This window comes from Ictidomys tridecemlineatus, chromosome 15 (assembly GCF_052094955.1).
Source record: "Ictidomys tridecemlineatus isolate mIctTri1 chromosome 15, mIctTri1.hap1, whole genome shotgun sequence".
Classification (NCBI taxonomy): domain Eukaryota; kingdom Metazoa; phylum Chordata; class Mammalia; order Rodentia; family Sciuridae; genus Ictidomys; species Ictidomys tridecemlineatus.
The window spans coordinates 12,033,023-12,060,983 of NC_135491.1; the positions used below are offsets into that span (position 1 = coordinate 12,033,023).

Consider the following 27,961-nt stretch of genomic DNA (forward strand, 5'->3'; position numbering starts at 1 on the left):
TTAAAGGTGAAATGATTTGGCTATGAGAGCCTTAAGCCAATCAGTAAATTAATCCCCAGATGGGGATTAACTGAGTAGTAACTGAAGGCAGGTAAAGTGTGGCTGGAGGAGGTGGGTCACGGAGGGCATATCTGGCAAGTGGAGCGCGCCCCCGGCCCGCCCTCTCCTTTCTGGGTGCCATGTTCTCAGCTGCTTTCCTTCACCATACCCTTGTACCATGATGTTCTGCCTCACCTCAAGCCCTGAGGAATGGAGCTGGCAATCTAAGGACTAAGACCTCTGAAACCGTGATTCTTAAATAAACTTTTCCTCCTCCAATTGTTCCTGTCAGGACTTTTGGTCACAGTAACACAAAAGCTGACTAAAACAGCTCCCACCCCAGAGACAGCTCCAGCCTGCACCCCATCATGTGGCCTCCTCCGCTCTCACCCAGCTGGTCCTGTCTGCCCTGATTCTTAACATCCTCATCAGACTCCCCTTCCTCCCACCCAGGCGTCTTCTCTCCAGCATCCTCCAATGTGGACCCAGGAGCTCTTCTGACATCAGAATCTGGCGCTGCCCTTCCTGCTCAGCACTCTCTTCCAAGTAAAGAGCAAGCATAAGCAGGCCTCCAGAGACTCCTCCCTTCTTCTGCCCCACAGCCCCCCTGGACCACATCTATCCCATCACGATCCACACACCTCATGTTTGTAGGTGCCAGGCACTATCCTAGGCCCTGAGGACAGAGTAGGGAATGAGACAAGTCCTGACCCACGTCTAGCCAAGGTATCAGTGACTCATACCTGAATCCCCATATTTCTGACACAGGCCCTGCCCAAAAACCCATGTCAGAAACTGGTGAATGCTGTAGGTGTGACTCAGTGGTAGAACACTTGCCTAGATGTGTGAGGCCCTGGGTTCTATCCTCAGCACCACAAAAAGAAAGGAAACACATCCTGTTGTACACATGGAGGCCACTGTCTCCCATCCAAACTAACAAACATCCAGAGGCCCCCGCTCCTGCTGCTCCTGCTTCCAGGATGTTCTGCACCATAGTCCTATGCAACTTCCAAAACCCCATCTGACGCCACCTCTTCTTGAGGCTTTCCTCAGGCCGCTGCAGCTGCATCAGTCCCTCCTTTGTCAGGAAACCCCTCAATACCCTGGGTTGCAAGGACTATATTCAGGGTGAGATCACCTCCCCAGTGCCACCTGAGAGCACCTATGACTTATTTCTGTACCTCCAGAATTTGTGTGAAGGCCAGGCACATAGCAGCTTTAGAAATATTTGTGGAATGGGTGAGTGAACCAACCCATCAAGAGGAAAATGAACCTCAGAAAGAAAAGAATAATATCGGCTCTCAGGCTTCAGGGAGAAGAAGGGAGAATGTGAGAGACTCAGAGCCAGGTCATGGCTTGGTTCACCTGACATCTTCTTCCTGAACTCTGACCCTTGTTCCCCAAGGACCTCTGTGCTTCTGCCTCCAGGCGCCTTCAGGGACTGACTACACATTACACACACAGAGGTGCCCACTGCTCCATGCCAGCCCAGCCCTCAGGGCCCCTTGGTGAGGCTATTAGGAAGTGTCTGGTTTCCTGTCTGCAGGCCATCTGTCTCTTTGCAACAAGCTCACTGGCCCTTCTCCAGAGAGATTCCAGTTCCACTTTAGATCAGGAGTTTCCTTTTTAGAAACCAAGGGAAGAACTCTGTGATTTGATACTTATGGGACCCCTGACATCCTGTGGAACCTTCTAGAAATCCTCTTTGAACCTTGGCCTCCACAGCTATTAGCAGCCCCCTTGGACAAGGGAAGCCAGCAGGTTCTGGACTTGGCTGCTATGAAGAGTGTGGCTGCCCAGCATGTCCTGTCTTCAGGCGCAGCTGCTCAGGGAAGCCCCTTCTCACCAGGCCCTGTGCGTCAGAACCTCCCTGACTTTATGGGAGGCAGCAGGGTGCAAAAGGGAGGGCGCAGACTCTAAGCCTGACACTTGGGCCCACTAGGGCTCATTGCATGATGTCTCCTTACTATCAAAAGAGAGGAAATAAATCAACCTCACAGGCTACTGTGAGGTCTCAAGAGCGATATCTGTAAGGGCCCAGCACAGTGCCTGGTGCAGTGGATGATCACTGACACCCCAAGACCCCTCCACCCTTGACTTGATAAAATGCAGGAATAGAAACCTGAAGGCTACAGAACCATTTATTTATCTGGTCTTCAGGTATGGAGAGGACTGGAGCTTCCGAGCACAGCACTTAAGATTCAGACTCTGGATCCTTAAAGACATAGCTTCCAGTACTGGCTATGTCATGTATTTGTGCTATGTCCCTGGGCAAGTTGCTTTACCTCTCTGATCTGTAGCTTCCACATCTTGGGATGGATACTAAATAAGTTGGCATGTGTCAACATACTAAGTTGGCAAGTTTAACGAAACAACCATTGTAGAAATTACTATTATGGAGAACCCACCATAGGCCAGACATGTGAAGAGCCCAAGGCTGAATCTGGCTCCCATGTGGTTAGGATGATGACACCTGATCACAGTAGGGAGTTAGTGGATACATGGGCCACATCCCCTGATAGCTGGTACAATGTAACCTATGCCAGTAAAGTATCCCTCCACCTCAGAGAAAGCTGGCATAAAGCTGGACCACTCCTCAGGGAAGGCCCAACATTTGGACCCTTTAACCTATAGCACCCTCCTTCCCCAGGGCCACTCACCAGAATGGTTGTGACCACCAGTGTCTTGTTGGCCAGCGTCTGTGATAGGTTGATGTCCAAGGTGGTAGCATTCATGGCCAGGGTCCGGTTAGAGTACCACACCCCTATCTAGGGGCAGAGAGGGCGCCATCAGCCCCAGGCCCTGCCCAGGGACACAGCAGTCTCTAGGCCCACCCCACCCAAATCCCAGCAAGGCTCTGACATCACCCTGGGCCTGCTCACCTCACGGTGGCCCTGCCGGGACTTCTCTAGGATGCGCAGGGTGTAGTTGGTCCTCTGCCCTTTGCTGTTGAACTCGACCCGCCCGGTCAGCCCATCATACTCTACCTAGCAGGGCGGGAGGTGGGGCAGAGGGAGGGGTGGCAGGGCCCATAGATGGGCAGAAAGACCCAGTGGAGACGAGACAACCACAGAAATGGGAAGGGAAGGAACAGGAGAGGGACCAGGAAAGGGATCACAGTCAAAAAAGAAGACAGCACACAAGGAAACAAGGGGATATGGCACAAGGAAGCAGACCAGGAGCAAGACAGTAGGACCCAGAGAGAGCATACAGCCCAGACAGGCAGAGTACAGTTGGGAATGGACAGACAAGATGCAAGAATGAGGAGGAGGCCCAGAAGAAGCCCAAAGGCGGTAGGTAGGAGGGGTTGGAGGTAGAGGAGAGGGCAGAGGGCCGCAGGGTGGACATGGTGAGTGTCCCCATCGGAGGTGACCACTGCCCACCTCCCACATGCTCTCTGCTCCCGGCTCACCATGCGCAGGTAGTTCATGAGGCTGGTCCCATGGGGCCAAATGTTGGCCGATGTACAGGCCAGCGGCTTGACACCAATCTCCTGGCTGCGGTTCAGCTCTCGGACAGCGCTCACCACCACATGCACGGCATCGAACATCAAGGCAGCTGACAGCTGGAGTGAGCAGAAGCAGGTAGGAAGAGAAAGAGGCAGTTTAGCTGGGGGGAGGGCCTTGAAGCCCCTCATGGATGGTTCCTGTCTTCACAGGAATGGGAAACCAGGGGGTCAGGAGGGAGGAAAGAGCTCTGGTCTCCCTTAGGACATGTGGATGACAATGGGAAAGTACTTTTTTGTCCCAAGCCTTGGTAGGAATAGCTCTGCCAGACTGTGTATGGCCATGTCTCCCTAGGGAAGGCACATCTGAGAGGGTTTGCCTGGAGGGTCAGATGTGTCTCCCACAGAGGCAGGCACGCCAGCAGACCTATGTCTGCATGATCAATGCAGGTGAGGAAGACAGCCCCTGCCCTGTTTTGAGCGTGTCTGGAGTATGCAGGGTGGGTGTGGGATCAGGGAGGCAGGGACTCTGATGGAGGCCCAGGTCTGCTGTTTCCTGATGCTATGGCCATGTCCCTACCATTCTCTAAGCCTTAGTTTCCTCCCCTATAAAATGGGAATAGCAGTAGTAACCACCTCTGAGAACTACTGTGGGACAAGAAGGAGAAAAAGCTCATAAAATGCTCAGAACAGGGCCTGGTACACCATGAGTGTTCTATATGCCCTGGCTACTAAGCTGTGACTGTGGCAGGTGCATGCATGTGTTCATGTGAGCATGTGCCTTATCTGGGATGGTATGAAGGGCTGAGTGTGCCATTTGGTATATACAGGGGTGAATACTAATGTACCTCTGCCTGTGTCAGTGTGATGTCTCTGCATACACACATTGTGACTGCACATCTTGGCATCTGTGGGTACTTTAGTGCAGGCAGAAATGTCTTAGTATCTTGGCATATGAATAGGTGTCTATGAACAAATACACATAAATAAGCCTCCTTTGTATGTTTGCATTTATTACATATATTATCAAACACCTACCATGAGCCAGGCTGTTTTAGGTGCAGGGGGTACAATGGTGAGCAAAATGGACAGAAATGCCTGCCCTCATGGAAGTTATAGTCTACAGATCTTCATCTATATGTAAGTAGAATATCAAGTGAGCCACATGGTGATTAAATATTATTGCTGCAGGGAAGAAGGCAACAGGGAAGGGAGCTAAAAAGTGGTTGCTTTCCATTTTAAAGATAGAGGAACCAAGGAAGGTCTTACAGCCAGGAGGATATCTGAGCACACACCTGGAGATGAGGGGCAGCCAATTGTTCTGTTGGAAAGTGCATGGGAAGCAGAGGGAAGGACGTATCAAAGGCCAGAGCTGTGCATGTACTGGGGCAGCAGAGGCACTACAAGGAGGCTGGTGTGGCTGCAGCAGTGTGGGAAGCAGGGAAGAGGAGGACACGGGTTAGACTTGTCACAGCATCATATTGAAAGGCCTCTTGGGTGCCAGAGGGTTCTGAGTATGATCTCAATAAGGTCTGAAAGGGGCCCCTGGAAGCATCTGTGCAGTGTGTCTGGGTGTTTCTGCTTACCGCAGGGCCTGGGTAGGTGCTGGCTTCACAGTTCTCCCTCCAGGACATGTTGAGGCTACGTACAAACTCAGGATAGAAGGGGTGGGAGGTGTTGAACATGGAGAAGCCCAGGATATTGGAAGAGTCCTCCACAATGCCATCCAGATGCAGGATAGGGAAGTCCTGAGACCAAGTAGAGGTGGTAAGTGCTGGGGCTAAATCCCAAGTGGGGCAGACACGGTGGGAGGTGATTGGGGGCTGGCAGGGGTACGCACCATGGTGGTGAGGATGTACTTGTAAAATGCTGAGGTCATTCCCAGCTCCGAGGCCTGGAGAACACAGAAGCCAAGAGGTGGCATGAGAGATGGAGGTCCAGCAGGCAGCAATCAGGGAACCCAAGAAAGGAAGAGAGATTTAGTGATAGGCCTGACAAGATCCAATAGGAAACACAGTAAGAGACATTCAGAAACAGAAAGACAGAGGAGACAGGTGAGGGCAGAGGGAGATCTCGATCCCTTGATGCCCCAGGTGAGCAGAGATTTGTTAGAGGAGACAATAGTGCCCCCAAATGCCTACTGTTCCTCATAAAGGAACTTGGCAGACTTCCTTCTGGAAATAAAGGAAAACCTCAGAAACAGGCTGGACGAGGACAGGAACTTAACCTTAAACCTCACATTGCCCAAAAGGTGTTGAGCTGCTAATGTGTAGAACTCAGCACCATCACATATGAGCTCAGAAAAGCACTACACAACCAGAGGTCACCCATTTTAATCCTGAGGTTCGTTTTTTGAGTTCCCTTTCTTATAGTCCTCAAGAACAAGGCTTGAAGACCTCTCCACACCATGAGTGCCCAGTCTTGACCTGCCATGGGAATTATTACAGGGCATCAACTTGTATTTCCTGCATGGCAGGAGCTGAGGGTTACATGTGGCTATCAGGGAAGGGCAAGGTGAGAGAGAAAGAAGACCACACATAGCTCCACCGGAGGGACTAGGCTGCCTGCCCAGACCGGCCTGCCTCCTGAGCCTGAAACCTTTTCCCTAAGCCATCCTGCCTCCAGAGTCCACTTTCACTTCTTTCTGTGGGCTATTAACAGCAATGACATATGGTTTTAATTAAAAAAAAAAAAAAAAAAAAAAGCAGAGAAAAATAATACAAATTTGATTATGAAGAAAAATTAAGAACAGGGAAGCAAATCAATGATTAATGAGTGTGGATCACTGGTAGACAGAATGTGCTGAGCCCCCGGGGGAAGGTCCTATTGCTCTGGGCCCTCCTGTGTGTCCTTGAGCCAGTACTCCCCACAAACTTCAGCTTCTTCATCTACCAAATGCTCATGACACTTGTCCTGCAGAGTGACAGTCAAATTAAAGATTCACAGTAAGTACCTCAACTCAGTACTGTGCTAAACACTTTCCCAGCCATTCACTCACCAACCCTCACTACAAGCCACTGAGGTAGGAACTATCACTGTCCTTACTTCCTAGAAAGACAAGGTGACTGTCCAGGACCACATGTCAAGGGAGCAGCCAGGCCAGGCAATGAGCCTTATAATCATCAGTTGCGTGTAAGAAGAGGGTCTTGATATCCTCTTCCATCATTGAGTACCCTGAGCATTGAGTGATGTGGTCACAGTTACCAAGGTTTCTGTCCCTGGTCCTTTGAAATGAGAAACAGTGGAGAGGGCCCACCTTGCGGAGGACAAGGTGGGAGATGGACGCATTGGCATCAATGATGATGGTAGACACTTTGTCATCTCGGATCTCCTTGAGCAACGGTGTGGGGTCCCGACTGTCATCCAGCATCCTCACAGACAGCGTCTCCTTGGAGATGAGGAAGCCACGGACCAGTTCCTCCAATCGCAGCAGGCCTGAGGGAGGGTCAGGCCTTGGCTTAGGCCCTGCTTTCTGAGTGCCAGACACGGGGCAGACACTCCTTTCTCCTCCCCAACACAGGGCAGCAGGTAGAGAACTAGAGGGCATGCCAAGAACATGGTATGGCTGTCCCCAGTGCAGCTGGGGCCTCAGGGCACTGGGCTCAGGGACCTAATGCCCAGATCCTTCCCAAGTAAAATCTCAGCCTAGACCCCTCCCCAGATCTCCAAATGCCTCTCCCACACTTTCACTGGGATGTATGACATCACATTCAACATCCCTGTTTTCTTGCCAAAACCACATTACCCTGCCCCATTTTCCACCTTTGGGTGAACAGCAACTGCAGCCTGACAGTGGCTCAGGCCAGACCTCGATGGAAGCCTGGCTTTCTCTAGCTCCACCTCCCTCATCCACACCTAGCCCATCCAGGCTGTCCTTTCAAAACACTTTAGAACCCATTCTGCCATCCCACTATCACTACCTGACCCAAGCCCACAGCCATCTCTTGCCTCTTGCAAGAGCCACATTGGTTCCTATAAGTTTGTTTCTTACTCAGCAGCCAAAATGATGTCAATAGGTGGCCTCCTGCTCTGCATCAAGCCCTTTGATGGCTCCACATCTCTTCTCCCTGTTACTCACACAGCTCTGGCCACAAACACCTCCTTGCTGCTCTGCACACACAATAATCATGCTTCTGTACTGTGGCCTTGGCCCTGGCTGTTCCCTCTATCTGGAACTCTCTTCTCTCAGGTCCCCATCTTCTCCAGGCCTTACTCAAAATCACCTTCCCAACAAGGTCCGAACCCACCATTTCAGGGCTGAGACCATCATTTTGTTTAAAAATGTCCTCCACGCCCCCTCCAGATTCCCAATCCTTATTACTGGCTGCCATGTCCTCACAGACCTTACTGTGTCTAACCATAGCAAGTGCTTATTTACAGTGTTTATTGCCTAACACCTCTCGGAATGGAGGTTTAACAAAGAGTGATTTCTGTCTGCCTCACTCACTGGAGGTCACTAACACCAACAGTGTCTGGCACCCATCAGATGCTCGGTGAGCCCCCTTGGAAACAGGAATTCCTTCCAGAGGTTACAGAGCACAATCTGCCCTCTTTCAAGCTCCACACCTACCAGACTGACCACTTGGATGTCTAAGACAGACTTGCTATACCCAGCATGTGCTCCTCGAGCTGACTGTTGTTCTCTCTGTTGCCATGGCTGACCCTGGCCTCCCCACCCTCCTCTATTCCCTCAATCCACCTTGGTTCTCTACTCTGATTTCTACCACCTGGGCCCAAAACCACATTATCTTTCCTTGCTTCTTATTGGTCTCCCAGTCTCGTGTGTCCTTCTCCAACCCACTCTCTTCCTATAACATGAAACTGGCTGTGTGCCCTTGCCCTATCCTGCTTAGAAAACTTCCATGGCTCACTTGCCTCCTGCTTCACTGCTCTTATACTCCAGCCAGGAGCATTCCTGAGCATCTCAGAGAGCCACCTCTGCCCCTGCCAAGCCCTCTGTTTGGAATATGCCCTCCAGGTTCAGCTTAGATGTCCTCTTCTCAGACACAGGCTCTGAACCTCCCAGATAGGTTGGGGCCCTCCCAGAGGCCCCATACACTAGTCTGGGTCCCAAAAATTCAATGACCTGCAGCCTCCCCTAGATAGAGTCTTGTGCAGGCAGAGACCTGCCTAGCACTGTTCCCTGCCAATCTCCCCAGGGCCTAGCAGAAGGTTGGACGAAGCAGATACTCAGTGACCATTTGTGGACCAACTGGGTACCTCTGGGGAAAGAAGGGGTCTGTGGAACCAGAGGTCTTAGTTCCTAAAAGGGAAAACGACAGTGGGGACTACTAGGAAAGCCTAATACCCAGGTTGCCCAGGGCTCCTAGCCAGGGGGGACTGAACAACCATATGGGAAGGGACATTTGGGGGGAATCAAAACAAAACATCCAGTTCTCCTCCCTCACACTCAGCCTTGGCGCAGATGAGGCTGGCCGAGGGGTAGTTGAAGGACTTGAGGATTCGGGAGACTGCCAGGCTGACGTCCTCGTTACTGGGGTAGAGGCTGACAGATGCGAAGCGAAGGTACTGAAGGCGGGGCGTCTCCTCAGGACCCACTTTGATGTGGGGGATCTGGACAGAGAGGGAGCTTTTGCTTCCATCCTGTTGCTCCCCAGCCCTCACCTCCCAGGGACCACTCACCCCCAACCCCGCAATCCATGTCTCACCTCCTTCTCCCCACAGATATGGCTCACAGTGGAGGCAGATGCTGGGCTGGAAGAGGGTCCTAGGACAGACACAACCCCCTTGGGCAGGATCTGGCACACTGTAAGGGGAAGCGAAGAGACCAGAGTCAGGGATTCTTGGCCTCCTCTCCTACCCCACCCGATAGGGCACAGCCTGGACTAGGAGATGACCTGGACACTTGAAAATGCCTGCTGCTTCTCTATCTACCCAGTCCTAGAGGCCCAACCCTGATCTTGCTCAATATAGTGTACAAAAGGAAGAGAAACAAGGCAGAGGTTCAGGTCAGACTAAGAGAAATCAAGGAAAGCAGAGATAGAGAGACACCAGGGGGCCAGTTCCTCTGCCTTCCTCTTTTTTCAATCTTTTCAGCCATGTTGCCACCTAGGATGCACCCAGCACTCCCTCCACACTGAACCCGCAGCCAATGTCCCCTGGGTCTGCTCCAGACACCACCTTTCTGTTACATCTACTCACTCCTCCTGCTTTCTTCCCCTAAATCACATGTGGGTCTCAAGACTCAGAGGCAGACAGCTGCTGCTCTTGCCTGCTCGTGCCTGTTCTCATAGCAGAATGCTGTCTTTTCCTGGAAAAACCACTCCGCCCCTCAGTTTATGCACTTCCCAGGATTGATTGGCACCCGACTCAGGCCTGCCAGTCACAAAGCCACATCCTCTTGGCCACAGTGACTGGTTCAGAGATGGATCTGGATTCAAATCAGACCAGAAAGAGCCTTCCCCAACTTCTGCTATGATTATTATTGAGTTTCCTAAACTGGTGAGATGTGAGCTTTGAACTGCAACGGCCATCCTGCCACCAGCTGAGAAGGGCACTCCTGAAAATGAAGCCAACTCAGAGGAAAACAGGACCCAGAGATAAAGACAGAGAGATTCCTAGACTATCATTTCAACCTCTGGATCCAGCCATTCCTGGAACAATTCTGGGACATCATTCAAGTACCTAGATGTAGTCATGCCTCTTAAAATTAGTCTGTAGGACTTTTTTTTTTTTTAAGAATTCTTTTTTTATTTTATATATCTTTATTTTTATTTTTTTATGTGGTGTTGAGGATCAAACCCAGCGCCCTGCACATGCCAGGCAAATGCGCTACTGCTTGAGCCACATCCCCAGCCCTGCAGGACTTTTTTAAAAATAAGTATTTTTTTTTTTTTTTAGTTTAGATGGACAAAATACCTCTATTTTGCTTATTTATTTATTTTCATGTGGTGTTGAGGATAGAACCCAATGACTCACATGTGTCAGGCAAATGCTCTACTGCTGAACCACAATCCCAGCCCCTAGTCTGTAGGTCTTTTAGCGACCTGATCTTGTGTGTGTGTGTGTGTGTGTGTGTGTGTGTGTGTGTGTGTGTGTGTGTATTGCTATGGATAGAACCCAGGGACTAGGCAAGTGCTTTACAAGTAAGCTAAGCCCCTAGATATAATATCTCTTTTTTCCTTAAACCAGTCTGAGTTGAGTTTCTGCCATATTTAACTAAAAGTATAAAAACTGAACATCTCATCTTCCTCCAAACTTGTTACTTCTGTGCCTTCCACACTTGTGAAGGTCCCACCACTTGCACAGACCAGGTGCCTCTTTCCCTCTAGTCATTAATCACCAACTCCTCTCTCTTCTTTGTCTCCAAGATTTCTTATACCTGTCCCCCACTCTTTAATCCCTCTGTCCCGTCCTACTTTGGATTCCCAGGTCAGGCAAGTACCAGCCTCTTCATGCATCACTCAAATTCAGCCTCTGGATTCCCCTTCTAAAAGCCTAGTCCCTAGTCTAAACCCATTGGCAACTCCCTACTGCCTTAGCTAAAGGTGGTGTCTCTTACCCTGGCACTGCAGGCCTCCTTAAGCCAGGCTGCCAATCTGCCCAATTTTGCCTCCCACTGCCCTGTCATATTCTAGCCCAGGAACCACTCATGATTCTCTCAAATGTGCCCTGAATTCAGGTAGTCAGGATGGCCTCAACCCCACATTCTATTCCTTGGCTCCAACTTCTTCCTCCTGCCCCGCAGCTCCAGACACAATGCCATCTGCCTTCTTACTTTCCACCACCCCACTTTTCCCAGACCATGTTCTATGCTGCACCAGTCAAAAAAATCTAGGAAATGCTGTGCCCCATTCTCCCTCTTGGTGATTTGAAATATTACATGAACATAATAAAACTTCTAAAGCCAGGTGCAGTGGTACACGCCTGTAATCCCAGCGGCTCAGGAGGTGAGGCAGGAAGATTGTGAGTTCAAAGCCAGCTTCAAAAATTTAGTGAGGCTCCAATTTAGTGAGACCCTATCTCTAAATAAAATATAAAAAAGGGCTGGGAATGTAGCTCAGTACCCCTGGGTTCAATCCCCGGTACAACCCCCTACACACACACCACACCCCAAAAAGAGAACTTCTGATAAGGCCTACAGAAGAAAACCTTGTCTAAATCATGCTATCTTTTTTTTTTCCTCCTCTTGGTGTTGCTAGGGATAGAACCTAGAATCTCGTGACATGCTAAGCAAGTGCTCTACCACTGAGCTACATCCTCAGCTCTTAAACATGGTTTAAGACAGCTGCTTGCAAAGGTCAATATCTCCAGCACAGCTGCTTGCAAAGGTCAATATCTCCAGCGTGTATTAACATTCATTCATTCATTCATTCAATATTCAAACACTTCCACACCCCTATCATGTGGCAGGCTTGGGCTCCATAGGTGTGCTGGGAACAGTGTCACTCTCTACATTCTGTTCACCTGCCAAAGTTCTGCTTCAGTCTAGCCTCCTTCAGCATGCTTTTGCTGACCCATCCTTAAGCTACCTGCCTCACTGCCCAGGACCTACACCCAGCAGCAGCCTTCTCTGGGAAAGAGAAGGCAGACACAAAGGTAGTAGGCAGACAGATTCAGGAGAGGACAAGGCCAAGATGAGGGGGTCAGGGCAGAGGGACAGACTGAGAGCCCCAACTGCCCTGCCTCACCCCACACCCCCGTGGCCCCGCTCACTGGTGTCCGTGGTCTCGTACTGGCTGTCCCGCTGCAGCTCAAAGATGTCTACTTCCACTCGGGCCTTGGCTGGGACCTCGATGATCCCGTTGATCTGCTCCCGGGCCAGAGCCAGGGCCAGACGCTCACCGCGGCCACACACTGTCTGGTCGTCCAGGATTGCAGCTGAGGGGACACAGGGGTTGGGGACCAGACTCCTAGGTCCTGAGAATAGAGGGGCTGGGGTCTAAAATGAGGGCAGGTATAGAGACTAAGGGTCTAGACTTCGGATCTGAGACTGGAGAGAACTGGAGATCTCAACTCCTAGGTGCAGAGGAAGGAGGAGTTGGGGGCCAGGGCTCCCCTTGTTGTTGAAGAATGTGGGAATGTGAGGCCCAGAATCCTGGATCTTAGGGGACTGACATGCATGGGTTCCCAAAAGGACCCCCAGGACCCAGCAGGAGGTCTCTTGAGAGAGGGGCTGCTATAGGACCTCACCCATGCGCAGTGATGAGAGCACCTGGCAGCTGGGACTGGCGAAGGCGACAATCAGCAGCAGCAGCAGCTCAGCCGGCATCTTCCTCCCCTCCTCATGGGGACGCAGCTGCCGCGGCCCCCACTCGCCACCTGCAGGGAGACCCCCAAGCTGAGGGGAGACTGCTGATATGAAGGCAGAGTCTCTTAGGAGGGCTGCTAGACAGGGTGACAAGCACAACCCCCAGGACATTGCTGGTGAAGGGTTCACAGCTCTGCAGGACCCTGCTCTGACTATAAGTTTGCAGTACTGGGGCACTGCTACAAGGAAGCTCAGGCTCCGAGGTGCAACCAGGAGGAGCTCCCAGCACTTGGGCACTGATAGGACAGACACTGCTAGAGAATGCACACAGTGACCCAAGTGGGAGCAAGGCATGTTAGAGATCTCAGGTAGGAGTGATTCCAGGGACCAGCCCCACCCCAATAAGAAACCAGGAAGTGCCACCCCCCTCACCCAGTCCCGCCCCTGTCTCTGGGCAGGCAGCTGTTACTAGGCAACAGAAACAGGCTGGAGAGAATGCAATGGTTGCTAGGCAACCCCATCCCAAGCTTCAGTTGCCACCTTCTTGACATCCCTAGTTCCCACAATCCCATGGGAGGAGAGGACTGGACATCTGGGGTCTGGTTTGGGGACAGAATCCAGGACTTAGGAAACTTGAGGAGAGTGGAGAACAGAGAGGAAGAGGGAGACTCACATAGATGGATGGACCCAAAGTAGTAAAGGGGCCTAACCAAAAAAACAAAAAAGAATAAAGAGAAGTGAGGAAACAGAGCTAGAAGGTCTTGGGGGAAATGGAGAGGCCCAGAAAAGGAGAAAGGAAGGAAAAACAGGCAGATATAAAAGGGAACAGAAAGATGATAGGAAAATGGAGAGGGAAATGGAGAGAGAGATACACAAGAAGGGTTACAGGGAGCTAGGGATAGAATTAGGAGAGAAAGAGGGAAGAGAAAGAAGATGGGGGAGATATGAAGACACAGAAAGAGAGGGCAGAAGCAAGAAGAGGAAGATATGGGCTGGGGTTGTGGTTCAGCGGTATAGCATTCACCTGGGACGTGCGAGGCCCTAGGTTCGATCCACAGCATCACATATAAATAAATAAAAAATAAAGGTATTGTGTCCAACTACAACTAAATATATATATATATATATATATATATGAATGAGGAAGAGAGCAGAGCAGGGTAGGTTGACCAAGCACAGGAGAGGCACAGAATGAGGAAGACAGAATAGACAGCACAAACCAACTCAGGATGCAACCCGAGGAGAGCCAGAAGGCAAGAAAGTGAGTGAGGCTGGGAATGAGCTGTTTGCAGTAGTGCATGCCAAACTGCTGCCCCCACCCTGTTCTGGGGAGCTAAAGAAAAGGGGGAGACTGAATCTTTGCTTCTCACAACTCTCAACCGCCAAGGGTTAGGGATGGCTCTGGATGCACCACTGGGCAGGATGTTTGGCCAGATGCACATGAGCACGGCCAAGGGCCATGCCCCAAGAGAAGGGATACTTGGGTTTCCAGGACAGAGGATTGTTGTAAGGCCCGGAGTGCTATGAGGTGAAACTAGTGTCTCTCCACATCCCACCCAGTCTCCATAGAAGGAAAGCTTGAGCTGGTGAGATGCCAGAGTGACAACTGCTAGGAACGACAGAAGTACAACCCAAAACCTTGGATCATCTGATGTGGTCAGGAAAGCCCAGTCAGTTTGAGCCCTGTCAGTCCGAGCTCTGTACCTGTCAGTCCCAATCCTGGCCTCACTGTATGACCTTGAGCAAGTCACCACTCTCTGGGCCTCTGGGAAGGAGAGGCTGGGGGACAGGAATGCATGCTGGACAGGCTGGTGGCTACAGACTGTAATTTAGATTTAAGGTGAAGGCTTGTCAAGGGTAGGAGCAAGGGATGATGGGAGAGCTGGGAGAAGAGCTCACAGTAGAAAGGTTGGGAAGGTGGGGTTGGGAGGGGTCATCCTGAGACACCAGAGACTTTGGAACAAATAGGGAGCAGAGACTAGAGAACAGAAAGACCAAGAGAGGAGGCAGAAGGGCAGGGGCCAAGAGACACAGGTGGGAGAAGGACAGAGACACAATGCAGGGACAAGCTTGGGGACAGCAAATAGACACAGAGGTCCAGGAAGGCATGCACAGCAAGTCAGACAGACCAAAAGTGGTAACTGGGGCTGAATGGGTGAGGACAACAAACAGACACAGCCTAGAAGTAAAACACCCAAGGTGGCAGAAAACAGACTGAAGATGAGAGAGAGGAGATATAGGGAGCCAGCAGGCCTGGGACTACAGACGGGGACTCAGGCCAAGCCAGACAAGGCAAAAACACTGTCAGTCGCTGTGGGGAAGGGGCAAGTAAGGGGCCCTGCCACTGGGGAAAGAGAGAAAGACAAGAGGGCAAAGGAGAGATGAGTAGACAAATAGGGTGAGGAAGAAGACTTAAAAAAAAAGAAGAAGAGGAGGAGGAGGAGGAGGAGGAGGAGGAGGAGGGGAAAGTACAGGAACTGTAGGGAGGAGAGAAACAATAAAACTTGGAGAGTCTGAGAAAGAGACAGGGAGAGGAAAGAAGAGGAAGGATGATGAGCTGCACAGCAGCCTAAGAGAGGTAAGAGGGGCAGAAGTGAGAAAGAAACGCATGAGGGAGAAGCACACAGGGAAAGAGATGGACTCACAGACAACAGGAGAGAGAGTAAAAAAGAGTCAGGAGGAAAGAACTGAGGCAGAGAGGAAGAATAAATGTGCCTGGAGTGGCAGAGGCAGCTCCCCCTAACACAGGCACATCCAGCAGGAGACGCTTAGGGATGGTTGTGGGGGTGAAAAGATCCCAGGGGATGCAAGCCCCCAGGCATGGGTAGGGATGGGAGCAGAAAGGCCAAGCAGGGAAAAACAGAAGTGAGAAGAGAGGGCTCAGGGCCGAAAAGCAGAACCATCCAGCAATCAGGGAGCAGAGGCGGCTAGGGAGTAGGTAGAGGGGCTGGGTACACAGAGTGGGTCTGAAGGAGGGAAGGCAAAAAGTAAGAGATAGAAAACAGCCTCCAAACCTCAAGTCCCGAGCTCAGAGCTGGAGAGAGAAAGGAGGCAAAGAACAGAAAGAGAAGTGGAAAGATAGCTAGGATGGCCTGGGCACTTCTGACAGAGACCACTAACAGAGACCCAACAATACAGGCTTAGGCTAATAGCAAAGGAGAGAGAAGTTGGGCAGAGTCAGATAGAGGCCCAAGAGACACATGAAGTGGAAACAAAAACAGAAAGACATTTCCAAGAGATATGAGGTGGAATAGGCAGATAAGATGGGGACAGGGCGACAGGGCGTGTGGCAGGCACAGGGGTGGGTAGGGAGGGCACTGAAACAGAGTGAGAGTAGGAGCTGGTCTGGGACGGGATCAAAGATCGGTGAAGGGGGTGGGGGCAGGGACCTGCCAGAAACCCCAGAGAAGTGAGACACCACAGGTAAGAGCTGGCCAACCCCACAGGACCTCAGGAAGTGGGGGACTGGGGCAGGTGTGAACTGTGTATCCAGAAGTAGGGGTGAGAAAAGGACATGGTGAAGGGAGGTTAGGGAGATGGAGGGCATGAAGCAGGCCCCTAGTGAGGGAGGGTCCTTGCTGTCTGGAGAACAGGGAATGTGAGGACCCTATTAGGTGGCCAGTGAGCCCAGCCTTCCAGGACCCAGGACCCAGCCCAATCCCCGCCCTGCAGAGACACTCACGGATCCTGGTGGGACGGAGGGCTGGGCTCCCTCGAGGCCCGAGGAACGACAGAGGAGCGACAATCAGGAGATGGTCTGGTGCTGGGTGGTGGTGTGGCTGGGGCAGGGGGAGAGGGCAGTTCACAGGGCCCCCTCCCCCGCCGCCGGCTGTGGACCCCAACTAATCCAAACTGGTGGCTCCCAAGGAAGGGGAGGAAGGACAGGTGGAAAAGGAGAGGGCGGGCCAGGAGGGGAGGAAGGGGAAAGGAGAAAATGGAGGAGAGAAGGGGAGAGAGGAGAGGGGGAAGGAGCAAATGGAGGGGAAGGAGGGAGGAAAGGAAGAGAGGAAGGTGAAAACGGAAGGGAGGGGGACACAGGCAAAGCCGGGGGAGGGGGAAGCCGGCCCGGGAAAGGGCCCCCGCCCCCTCCCCTAGCCTGGCCGGCCTGGGGGGGCCACAGGGGGTGGCGAGGACTGGGTGGAGAAAAGGAAGCTGGCCATCGGGAGAAGTGGGGGAGGGGAGGGCTTGATGGGGGGGAGGGGGTCGCCCCCGTCCCCCCCTCCCCCCAGAGCCTTGGCCCTGCCCTGGATGAGGCTGGGGCCTGAAGTCCTCAAGCCCTCAGCCCCAGTGGGAAAAACATGCTGGGGGCCTGGAAAGGCAGGCAGTAGAGGGGATGGGGAGGATGGGATGCTGGCGGCGGAGAGCGAGCAGGGGGCAGATGAGGTGGAGAGATGGGGAAGAGGAGAGGAGAAGAGAGGAGAGGATGGAGAGGAGGATGAAGAGGAGCAGGGAGGGAGAATGGAGAGGAGCAGGTGGAAGAGGAAGGCGGAGGTGGGGTGTCCCGGGGGCGGCCCTCCCAGGGCCTCGGTGGGAGGGCCTGGCCACGGACTCCTGGTCCCCTGTGAGAAGCAGCAGCCGCCGGCTCTGTGTCCCCAGCTGGGCCTGCCTCCCTGCTGCTGGCCGCCGCCACCGCTCCTTCTCCCCTCTGAGGCCGCCGCCTGCCTGCCCGCCCGCCCGCCGCCCTCGCTGGGTCCTGGAGTGCTGGGGGGGGGGCGGTTGGTGGAAGGAGGGAGGCAGGGAGGAGGGCAGGCAGGAGGAAGGGAGGGAGGAGGCAGAGAGCAAGAAGGGAGGGAGGGGACTCGGGGGAGGGGGAGCTCGCATTGGTTGGGCTGGGGGGCCCCGCGAGAAGAATGCTGATGAGAGGAAGGAGCTGCATTGGATGGAGGGCCCACCCCCAGGCCACCCCCTCTACCACACCATGCCACCGCCCTGCCTAGGCAGCCCTAGGTACGGGAGCCCACAGAGAAGAGAGGTAGCAGGGAGACTTGGGGAGAAGGCCATGGAGATGGAGCGAGGGCTACAGAGATGAAGAAAAATGCAGAAAAAGAGAAAGGCAGCCATCAATATCCAGAGAGATGGGCTCATAGGACAAGAAACAGAAAACTCCTCAGTCCATGGAAAGGGAATAAGGAAGCAGACCACAGGAACAGGAGAGGGACAAGAATGTGGGAGGAGGGCACGATAATGGGGGTGGGGGGTGACACAGAAACCAGAGGACCCAAAAGAGACAAGGATTTGGCTCATAGATGCAAAAGGCCCACTGAGGCAAGAGTGGCCAGTCATGGAGAAAGAGCCCCCATGAAGGGAAGAAATGGGTTCGGGTGTGGGAATTCTTGATAACACATACAGAAGTCTTTGGGATCCATAAAGATGAGTGGGTAGGAAGAAGAGGGCTTCATTCTCCAGTCACCAGAGCAAAGAAGCTTTGGGAAAGGGGCACAACACAAGAGCAGGGAGTGGAGGGCACAGCCAGAGCTGGGAGACTCCCTCCCTCCCAGGGAGCCGCTGCTGCCTCTCAAAGGAACCTAGCTGGGGAGGGGGATGGAAGAGAGAATCTCCACAGATCTTGGAGTGGGGGTGGGTGGTGCACGGCTGGGTGGGGGGTGAAATTTTGGGGGAAGGAACATGACAGTTGGCGCTGAAGGCTGAGCCCGTGACTCACTACCACCCCCATGCTCGTGATGGGAGGAGACAGTGACACGCTCACGTGCGGCCCTCAGCATGTGACCGCTTGCCTCGCACACACAACTGGGCACGTGGCAATTCTCAGACCACACTCAGGCCTGGCATGGGGAGCGCTCTGCAGCTGCCATGTGTGGCATCCCCAACATACATGTGACATTGGACTAACAACTCTGCACACACCTCCTCACTCAACTTGGGCAGCACCTATGACTTTCCTAACCTACTCTTAGCCAGGTCTGAGGCCCAGACTCATACCTGCCTCTTGGCTTTGCTCATGTAGCAATATCAACAAAGAATATCTATTCTCTCTAAACACTGTTCTTGAAGTCCTGGTCTGGTGTGTCACTTCCAGAATGTCTAACCAGACCTCTTTTTGCTCCTATATAGTCCAAAAGGTCCTAACCAACACGAGAAAGTTAAAAAAAAAAAAAAATCCAAGAAGGTTCTAGCAGAAAGGGGCCTGAAAAACTACACTGGACTCTCAGACTTTCAAGTGTAAAGGAGGTCTCTGTAGGAGCAAAAACCTGTCCAAGGGCAGACAGCCTATCAAAGGCTGAGCCTAACTTCTACTTCTCAGGCTCCCACCCTAGATGACTTCACCCTAAGGGCAAATCCAGCCTGACGTAAGAACCTTTGCAGGCCCTAACTTTAGTCAACTTCTTTGTTCTACTTCTTAGTCCAGCCATTCAACATGCAGTCACAAACCTTCAGCCTTCGGTGCAGTGGGCCCAAGATTGTTCCCCAATTGTCTTATAAATGCTTGTCCCTCTATATATTGTATTTTCTATAAATAGGTGATTAGATATGGAAGCTTGACCAATTCTAGTATTATGCTTATTATTAAAGACTACTTCATTAAAAAAAAATTGTAAACTTTGGGTGGGATCAACTCCTGGCTTAGAATACTGGCTGTCTCTTCCTAATTATGGGAACTTGGACAGGTTACTTAACTTCTCTGGGCCTCAGTTTCTTTGAGGATAACTCAGGATAACAGTTTTTCCCTCTGAGGATTGTTCAGAGGATTAAACTAAATAATGCATGGAAAGCACTGAGTATAATTCCTAGCACATTCTAACACAGGAAATGTTGGCTATTATTATTAAGCTCCTTGAGACACTAATAAAAACTAACTCCTATTTGGATTTTACTCCATGCCTCTCAACAACTGAGACAGAGGCTGTTCTTAGACCCATTTCACAGATGAAGAAACTGAGACACAAGGGAATTCACAGCAAGGAAGTGGCTGGGCCAGGATGTCAGTCCAAACATACTGGTTTAACCACGTGGGCCTGGTGTTAGAGAGATTAGTGGAAAGTTAGGGCACCCAGTTAAAAGACTGATAAAGGCAAAGCAAAGGTAGTGACTGAAGAATGAGACCTAGATTTTCTGGTGTTCAATCCCCTACTAGCTTTTTGGCCTCAGATGGGGGAAAAGACCCAAGTCTGACTTTATTCATCTGAGAAATGGGAAAGGGTAGGGAGGAGAGGTTTGACCAACTCTATCTTCCAGTTCCCCCACCTCAGATTCAGAGGGCCCTCTGATTTTTTTTTTTTTTTTTTTTTTTTTGCAGTGCTGGGGATTGAACCCAGGGCTTTGATCATGGAAGACAAACACTGTACCACTGAGCGTGCACCCCCAACACCTAAAAACATTTTTTTTTTTTTAACAGTGCTGAAGCAACTTGCTCTCAAGATCTGGAGGGCCACAAGGGAAGGTGAACAGAGATGGGCAGAATCCCTCAGACACATAGGGATCCGTCCTCCCTGAGTCCATGCGCTATCGGTTCATCTCCTCCAGGCTCATGCCCGAATTGTGCTCAGGTACTCTACCCTCCACACTCCATTTCTTCAAACGTAAATTCCTGACCCTCTTCTTTTTCTCCATTTCCCATTTCCTTCTGGGGCCTTTGTTTTCCTTTTACCCTAAGCTACCCACCCTCCATTCCTTTCTAACATTTCGTGTTCGTCTCTATCCCGTCTCTTAGCTTCCCCGCCCTTCCTTCCTGCCTTCACTCCCTGTTTAATAAAATAGAGCCTGGTGCCTTGGTTTCAATTTTTAAACCCCCTCCATATGATGGACGCTCTAATTTCCCCTCTTCCCTCCCGCTGACTGGCATTTGACTTTCTTCCTTTGGTCCTCGAGAGTATCTGAGCCTCAATTCCCCTGCCTCCGCCTTCCGGGGGATTTTATGCCTCAATTGCCCAGATTTTCTCCTCAATCCCAACGCTGACTCCCGCCCAGTGCCGCCAAGATGGCGCCCGCGGCCTTGCGCCCCTCCTGACGTCATCGCGCTGCCCTCGGCTCAGCGCTCTCCTTTCGAGCAGTCAGAGGCGGAGCCGAAAAGGAGGTGGAGGAGGAGCAACCTCCTGGAGGCCTAAGGGGGCGGTCACTACAAACCCGGTCGTGGGGAGGGGTGTCGAGGGAACGTAGCGAGAGGATTGGTTGGGAGCTACGGGGCATCCAGATCCACCTCGTTATTGGCCCGAGCCTCAGAGACGAGAGCGTCGATTGGCAGAAAGGCCGGAGCCAGGCAGGCGATAATTGGTCGCGTGGTGCCGTCTGTGCGGCAACCGTGGAGGAAGGTAGGAGGGGCGTTGCTGAGGGTGGCTTGGGGCGAGAGTGAGGCTGCGGAGCAGGCGAGAGGCGACGGCGGGAGCTAGAGAGGGCGCCGCGCTAGGGTAGCTGTGGAAGAAGAGCCGCTGCCCCTTCCCCGGGCGTACGAGACGGCGGAGGTGGGTGAGTGCCAGCGGGCGCGCGGAGGGCCGGCCTGGCCTCCACCCCTCCCCCGCGGCCTGTTCTCGTCATGGCTTGCGCAGTGAGGGCCCGAAGGGGCGCGCGCAGGGCGGTGAGGGCGGAATGGCACCAACGGCCGCGGGGCACGCGGGCGGCTAGGATGAGTCGGGACAGGGTGGCGGGTGGGGAAGGGGACTAGAGTCGTGTGCAGGGCTGAGTGAGGAGGGGCGGGGCGGGGCTGAGGGTTCGGGCCGGTGGGGACTTGGGAGGGAAGAAGCGGCCTTAGTGCTGACGCCGAGGAGGGCTCCTAGGCTCCACGGGGTATCGGGGAAAAGGACTTGGGTCGTGGGACGAGTACTGGACCCAAGTGGGGGCGGTTAGAGGGCTTTTTGGTGCCCGGGGTAGGGGGGTTAGAGCATGAGGAAAGAGGTGATTAAGTTAACCCTGGGGGCAAAATCTAGTTACGTCTGGAAAGAATTAGGGCAGTGAAAGGGAACTTGGTGTAAAAAGGTATTAGGAAAAGAATATTCTTCTTTTAAGGGGAATTTAGACTTGAGGAAGAGATCCACATGTGAAGAATCAGCCAATGTGGTGGGACATTATGTGGGGGATGATACCCTTGAAAAGGGTTGAGAGGGGCCTTTGTACAAAGGGTATGTTCATATGAAAGTGTCTGAGTGTCCCTAGAATGCACTGAAGGGAGGTAGTTTTTGTTCGCTCATTTGCTTTTAGTATGGGTAACTAGGCCAAGGTGAAAATGTGTTTTGGGTAACCCTGGGGGGTGATGTGATGAGAGAGATCTGTGTGCTAAAGAGAGGGTGGTTTGGATATCCTTGTGATGGGAAAGATGCTACATTGATAATTAGAAATCTAGGTATCTCCATAGTAGTATCCTGGTGAGAAGGATTTGGATGTGAAGGGGTTTGTCTTCCAGGTTAGAGTGGTTATGGGGGGTCTGCATATCCCTGAAGAGGATTTGTCTGTGGAAGGGCTGTGTGGGAAAGGAGTTTGAGCCATTAGGAAGGGTAGTCTGAATATTTCTGGATTGAGTTACAGAGTTGGGGAATCTTTTTACAAAGAAGAAAAATTAAGTTAATGTGAAGTAGGTGTTTGGGAATTCCTGGAATAGGTTAAGGTTGACCTGGGCATTTATGCAAAGAAGAGGGACTTAGGTTCATTTGAAGGAATATGGGCACCAAGGATGAATTTGGGTAGCTGTGTATGAAGAAGAGGGGTTTAAATCAATGTGAAGAGGGGATCTGGGTTCGGAGAGGGTCTTAGAATTATACACTTGTTACAGAGAAGAGGTTTTTTTTTTTTTTTTTTGAGAGTCTGGCTGTTCTGGATAAGGGGTTAGGTGTGGGAAAGGACCTTGATTTGTTGAAGTTTTCAGTTCAAGCAGAGGGGTCTGGGCATTGTGAGGAAGTGGTTAAGGTAGAAAAAGTCTGGATGTGGAGATGGGTTAGGCTGATGTGAGAACATTTGATTGGGAAAGGATAGTTTGATGTGAGGAATCTGGCACCAGAGGGAGAGTTGGTGCTTAACAGGGGTGTGTGTAAAAGAGAGGGGTTATGTCATGTAAGGGTGCCAAAAGTGGAGTGGCAGGTCACTGGGGCAGTTTGAGTGATCTGGGTATAAAAAGTGGTCTGAGAACCTGGGAGATAGAACAGAGTCCTATCTATCCCAGAACGGTGTAGCCAGGAGAAACAGGTAGTGAAGGCCTATGTGAAGATTCTCCTGAGTACCTTAGCAAGGGTAATGTGAGTTATAAGGGATCAATGGAAGGAGATCTAAGTGGAGACAGGTTCTTGTGTGATGGGTTGGGCCATGGGTCCTGCTATGAGGAATGGAAGATGGAGGGATTAGACAGGTTATAAGGATTTGGTGGGTGAATTTTTATGTGATTCAATTGAGAGATGAGACTTGGGGTGGACCCTGGGAAGGGACTGCTGGGAAGGTTTTGCACTTGGTGTTTTCATTTTGTGTGTTCAGGAAAGGAAGCATTGTTAGGGAGGGAAGTTGGAGTAGAAAAATCAAAGAAAGAAGTTAGGAGAGGAAATAGTTTTAAGATAATAGAAGGTAGGGGTGATAAAGGGAAAGAAGTGTCCCTAGGAAGAGCTGATTTGACCCTGCTCTCCCCTCTTACAGCCCAGGGCCTTACTGTTGCAATGACTGAGGAATCAGAGGAGACAGTCCTATACATTGAGCACCGCTATGTCTGCTCTGAGTGCAACCAGCTCTATGGATCCCTGGAGGAGGTGCTTGTGCACCAGAACTCCCATGTACCCCAGCAACACTTTGAGCTGGTGGGTGTGGCTGACCCTGGAGTCACTGTGGCCACAGAAGCAGCTTCAGGCACAGGCCTCTATCAGACCTTAGTACAGGAGAGCCAGTACCAGTGCCTAGAGTGTGGGCAACTGCTGATGTCACCCAGCCAGCTCCTGGAGCACCAGGAGCTGCACCTGAAGATGATGACACCACAGGAGGCAGTGCCAGCTGAGCCACCACCCAAGGTGCCCCCACTGAGTTCCAGCACCATACACTATGAGTGTATAGATTGCAAGGCTCTCTTTGCCAGCCAGGAACTCTGGCTGAGCCACCGGCAGACACATCTTCGGGCCACACCCACCAAGTCTCCTGCCCCAGTTGTCTTAGGGTCCCCAGTTGTCCTAGGGCCCCCTGTGGGCCAGGCACGAGTGGCTGTAGAACATTCCTACCGAAAAGCAGAAGAGGGAGGGGAAGGGGCTGCTGTCCCATCTGCAGCTGCCACCACCACCGAGGTAGTGACTGAGGTGGAACTACTACTCTACAAATGCTCTGAGTGCTCCCAGCTCTTCCAGCTTCCAGCTGACTTCCTGGAGCACCAGGCTACCCATTTTCCTGCTCCTGCCGCAGAGCCTGAGGAGCCTGCCCTACAGCAGGAGACTCTGACCCCATCACCTGCAGAGGTGCCTGTGTCTCAACCTGACCCTCTGCCAGCTTCTGACCACAGTTATGAGCTACGTAATGGAGAAGCAATTGGGCGCGATCGCCGGGGGCGAAGGGCCCGAAGGAACAACAGTGGAGAGCCAGGTGGGGCAGCCACCCAAGAGCTCTTTTGCTCAGCCTGTGATCAGCTCTTTCTCTCACCTCACCAGCTACAGCAGCACCTGCGGAGTCACCGGGAAGGTGTCTTTAAGTGCCCCCTGTGCAGTCGTGTCTTCCCTAGCCCTTCTAGCCTGGACCAGCATCTTGGAGACCACAGCAGTGAGTCCCACTTCCTATGTGTAGACTGTGGCCTGGCATTTGGCACAGAGGCCCTCCTCCTAGCCCACCGGCGAGCTCATACCCCAAATCCTCTGCATTCGTGTCCTTGTGGGAAAACCTTTGTCAACCTCACCAAGTTCCTTTATCACAGGCGTACCCATGGAGCAGGGGGTGTCCCTCTGCCCACGACACCAGTCCCACCAGAGGAGCCTGTCATTGGTTTTCCTGAGCCAGCCCCAGCAGAGACTGGAGAGCCAGAGGCCCCAGAGCCGCCTGTGTCTGAGGAGAGCTCAGCAGGGCCTGCTGCCCCAGGTACCTACCGCTGCCTCCTGTGCAGCCGTGAATTTGGTAAAGCTTTACAGCTGACTCGGCACCAGCGTTTTGTGCACAGGCTGGAGCGGCGCCATAAATGCAGTATTTGTGGCAAGATGTTCAAGAAGAAGTCTCATGTGCGTAACCATTTGCGCACACATACAGGAGAGCGACCCTTCCCCTGTCCTGACTGCTCCAAACCCTTCAATTCACCTGCCAATCTGGCGCGCCACCGACTTACACACACCGGGGAACGACCCTACCGCTGTGGGGATTGTGGCAAGGCTTTCACGCAAAGCTCCACACTGAGGCAGCACCGCCTGGTGCATGCCCAGCACTTCCCCTACCGCTGTCAGGAATGTGGGGTACGATTTCACCGCCCATACCGCCTGCTTATGCACCGCTACCACCACACAGGCGAGTACCCATACAAGTGTCGTGAGTGTCCCCGCTCCTTCTTGCTGCGCCGGCTATTGGAGGTGCACCAACTTGTGGCCCATGCTGGGCGCCAGCCTCATCGCTGCCCCTCCTGTGGGGCTGCCTTCCCCTCCTCATTGCGACTTCGAGAGCACCGTTGTGCAGCTGCTGCTGCTCAGGCCCCACGTCGCTTCGAGTGTGGGACCTGTGGCAAGAAAGTGGGCTCAGCTGCTCGGCTGCAGGCACATGAGGCGGCCCATGCAGCTGCTGGACCTGGAGAGGTCCTGGCTAAGGAGCCCCCAGCTCCTCGGGCTCCAAGAGCCACTCGCGCCCCAGTTGCTGCCTCCCCAGCAACCCTTGGAGGTACTGCCACCACAGCCTCCTCAGCGCCTGCCCGACGCCGGGGCCTAGAGTGCAGTGAGTGCAAGAAGCTGTTCAGCACAGAGACATCATTGCAAGTACACCGGCGTATCCACACAGGAGAGCGACCATACCCATGTCCAGACTGTGGCAAGGCCTTCCGTCAGAGTACCCACTTGAAAGACCATCGGCGCCTGCACACAGGTGAGAGGCCCTTTGCCTGTGAAGTGTGTGGCAAGGCCTTTGCCATCTCCATGCGCCTGGCAGAACATCGCCGCATCCATACAGGTGAACGACCCTACTCCTGTCCCGACTGTGGCAAGAGCTACCGCTCCTTCTCCAATCTCTGGAAGCATCGCAAGACCCACCAGCAGCAGCATCAGGCAGCTGTGCGGCAACAGCTGGCAGAGGCAGAAGCAGCTGTTGGACTAGCTGTGATGGAGTCTGCAGTAGAGGCACTGCCCCTGGTAGAGGCCATTGAGATATACCCTCTGGCTGAGGCCGAAGGGGTCCAGATCAGTGGCTGATTCTACCCTGTTTCCCGTTTTAGCACCACCATGCCTTGTTGCTAAAGGCCCTCTTCCAGCATCCCCTTAAACCTCTGTACATACTGTGCCCCTTTTTCTTTTCCCTCCCTGCCACTGTGTAAGTTCTGAAACTGGATTCTCTTTTCTTAAGGGGATGCTCTGGGGTCCTTGACATGCATAAAGGTGCCCCCACAACCCTCCACCCGTTAGCATTGGTGACCCCGAAGTAAAAGAGTCAATAAAGACTGAGTTAAACGTGTTTTTGTCAGGCCTAGCTGTGTAGAATGGAATTTGGGAGTTGGGGCCTAGTACTAGGTCTGACTATGCCTACATTCCCAGAACCCAGTACAGGGCTTAGCGGGTAGTAGGAGCTCTTCTTGAACATTTGCTGGATTAAAGGGTCTATAGGCATGGCGCCCAGAGCAGGAACTTCTCTAGTGTTAAAGGGAGGTAACATGACTTTCTTGCCACTGGAGGTCCCCACAGCCCTGCAGAAAATGCTCAGATCTTTTCTGCTAGTGGTTAGGAATGTTTGGAGAAATCCTTAGATTCTTACCAGCCTCTGTCCCTTCACTTCTTGCCCGATGTGGCCCATATCGCCCAAGGCCATCTGGTTTACTCATAGGGTTCCTAAGGGTAAACTCAGGTTGGGCATATTTCTGGGACAGTAAAGCAGGGTGGTTCCTGAGGTCAGACTCAGCTGTGGAATTGGATAAGATTGTGAATAATGTGTCACTGGGGTAGGAAGAAGCATAAGAGGAGGTTGCACTCCTGGAGTTAGACTATGGCTCAACCAATACATTTTGTGGGGGAAGAGGCAGTGCTGGGGTGGCTTCCCAGTTTTAGAATGTCTAGTTATCTGTGAATTGCATTATTTTGCATAACATTTATACTGGTCCTGTAAAGAGAACATTTTTGCAGGGAAGGTGTCTAAAGTCATAAGCATTGAGGTAACTTCCCCAAGGTCAGTTCAAACCAGACAGAGCAGAGCTTGAATTTAAGTCAGGTTTCATTTAGCTTAATCATCCATATACTTTTCACTCTATTTCCTTTTACATAACTGGGGGAAGGTGGTAGAGACAAGAGAATGGAGCGTGCTCAGTTGCTATGCCAGCCTTGCCTCTAAGATGCCACCTCCTGAGATGTCTCCAGATAGTTCTGTTGGAAAGAATTCTTAATTTGGAACCCCAATACAGAAGTAGAAAGAAAAGCTATATTGAAATTCTGGGAATGGGAGGCCCAGGACCTGCCCAGTAAGCATCCCTGATATTCTATTCTCTTCAGACCTTTGGCTCTCTGGGCATCGAGGCCCTAGGATGTCATTTGAAGATCAGAGGTTTAATCTGTTGCTCAGCTGAGAGGAAGGCTCAGAGGGGTTACCAAGGCCACACAGGCAGTTAGAGGTAAGAAGGGCTAGAAGTCAGATCTTCTAATTCCACTGCTTTTCTAACACATTAGCTTTTTTACAAAATAGTTAATTTTTTAAAAATGTACTCATCATTTGATGTCCTAAAAGCACCTAATAAAGAGCAGTTCTGTTAAGTAGTTGTTTCCCACTATGATATGTTGATCATGGATATCATCTTCATATTGCATATCCTATAGGAAGGATTTGAATCATTGTAGACGATCATGCCAGGTCCCCATAATTACCCATAATGTTTCCTGAACTGCACTCCTGAGGTGCTATAATATCCTGAAAGTAGTATCAAATAAGTGCTTAGAAAGATTCATCCTTGCAAAACCAGACAGCAGGCTGAATTAAGGAAAAAAAAAAAATGGGCAGAGTACAGTGGTGCATGCCTATAATCCCAACAGTTTTGGAGGATGAGGCAGGATCAAAAGTTCAAAGCCAGCCTCAGCAATTTAGTGAAGCCTGTCTCAAAAACTAAGAAGGGCTGGGGATGAGGGTTAGTGGTCAAGTGCTAAGGGGTTTAATCCCTGGTAGCTCTCCACCCCTCACCCCCAAAACAATAACAAAAAGGA

The 27,961-nt window shown here is 52.0% G+C and overlaps 2 protein-coding genes across 11 annotated transcripts in view; one reads left to right on the plus strand and one right to left on the minus strand.

Moving 5' to 3' along the window:
- The window catches only part of Grik5 (glutamate ionotropic receptor kainate type subunit 5), a 63,620-nt gene extending 46,224 nt beyond the window's left edge, over positions 1–17,396 (minus strand). Inside the window, exons 1-11 of one of the 5 annotated variants that reach the window (XM_078031967.1) lie at positions 16,378–17,394; positions 12,638–12,766; positions 12,161–12,325; positions 9,154–9,251; positions 8,893–9,058; positions 6,741–6,919; positions 5,325–5,378; positions 5,071–5,232; positions 3,452–3,604; positions 2,922–3,026; positions 2,700–2,807 (exon numbers count right to left, since the gene is read on the minus strand). In XM_078031967.1, the coding sequence (XP_077888093.1) occupies positions 2,700–2,807; positions 2,922–3,026; positions 3,452–3,604; positions 5,071–5,232; positions 5,325–5,378; positions 6,741–6,919; positions 8,893–9,058; positions 9,154–9,251; positions 12,161–12,325; positions 12,638–12,716 (1,269 nt within the window). In that variant the 5' untranslated portion in view covers positions 12,717–12,766; positions 16,378–17,394. Of the gene's footprint in view, positions 1–2,698; positions 2,808–2,921; positions 3,027–3,451; positions 3,605–5,070; positions 5,233–5,324; positions 5,379–6,740; positions 6,920–8,892; positions 9,059–9,153; positions 9,252–12,160; positions 12,326–12,637; positions 12,767–16,377 lie in introns of those variants that run through there. The other 4 variants (XM_078031968.1, XR_013430755.1, XM_078031969.1 and 1 more) reach the window with 4 other exon arrangements.
- A 2,679-nt stretch (positions 17,397–20,075) lies between these two features.
- On the plus strand, positions 20,076–26,234 carry Znf574 (zinc finger protein 574). Of its 6 annotated transcripts, none has more exons than XM_040278823.2 (2): positions 20,076–20,200; positions 23,262–26,234. In XM_040278823.2, the coding sequence occupies exons 1-2, from the start codon at positions 20,152–20,154 to the stop codon at positions 25,973–25,975; spliced, it is 2,763 nt and encodes a 920-aa protein (XP_040134757.1). In that variant the 5' UTR covers positions 20,076–20,151; the 3' UTR covers positions 25,976–26,234. The 6 variants fall into 6 exon arrangements, with proteins under 6 accessions (XP_040134757.1, XP_021590836.1, XP_013219670.1 ...); XM_021735161.3 differs by lacking the exon at positions 20,076–20,200 and adding an exon at positions 20,939–20,962; XM_013364216.4 differs by lacking the exon at positions 20,076–20,200 and adding an exon at positions 20,969–21,116.
- Positions 26,235–27,961: the final 1,727 nt, after the last annotated feature.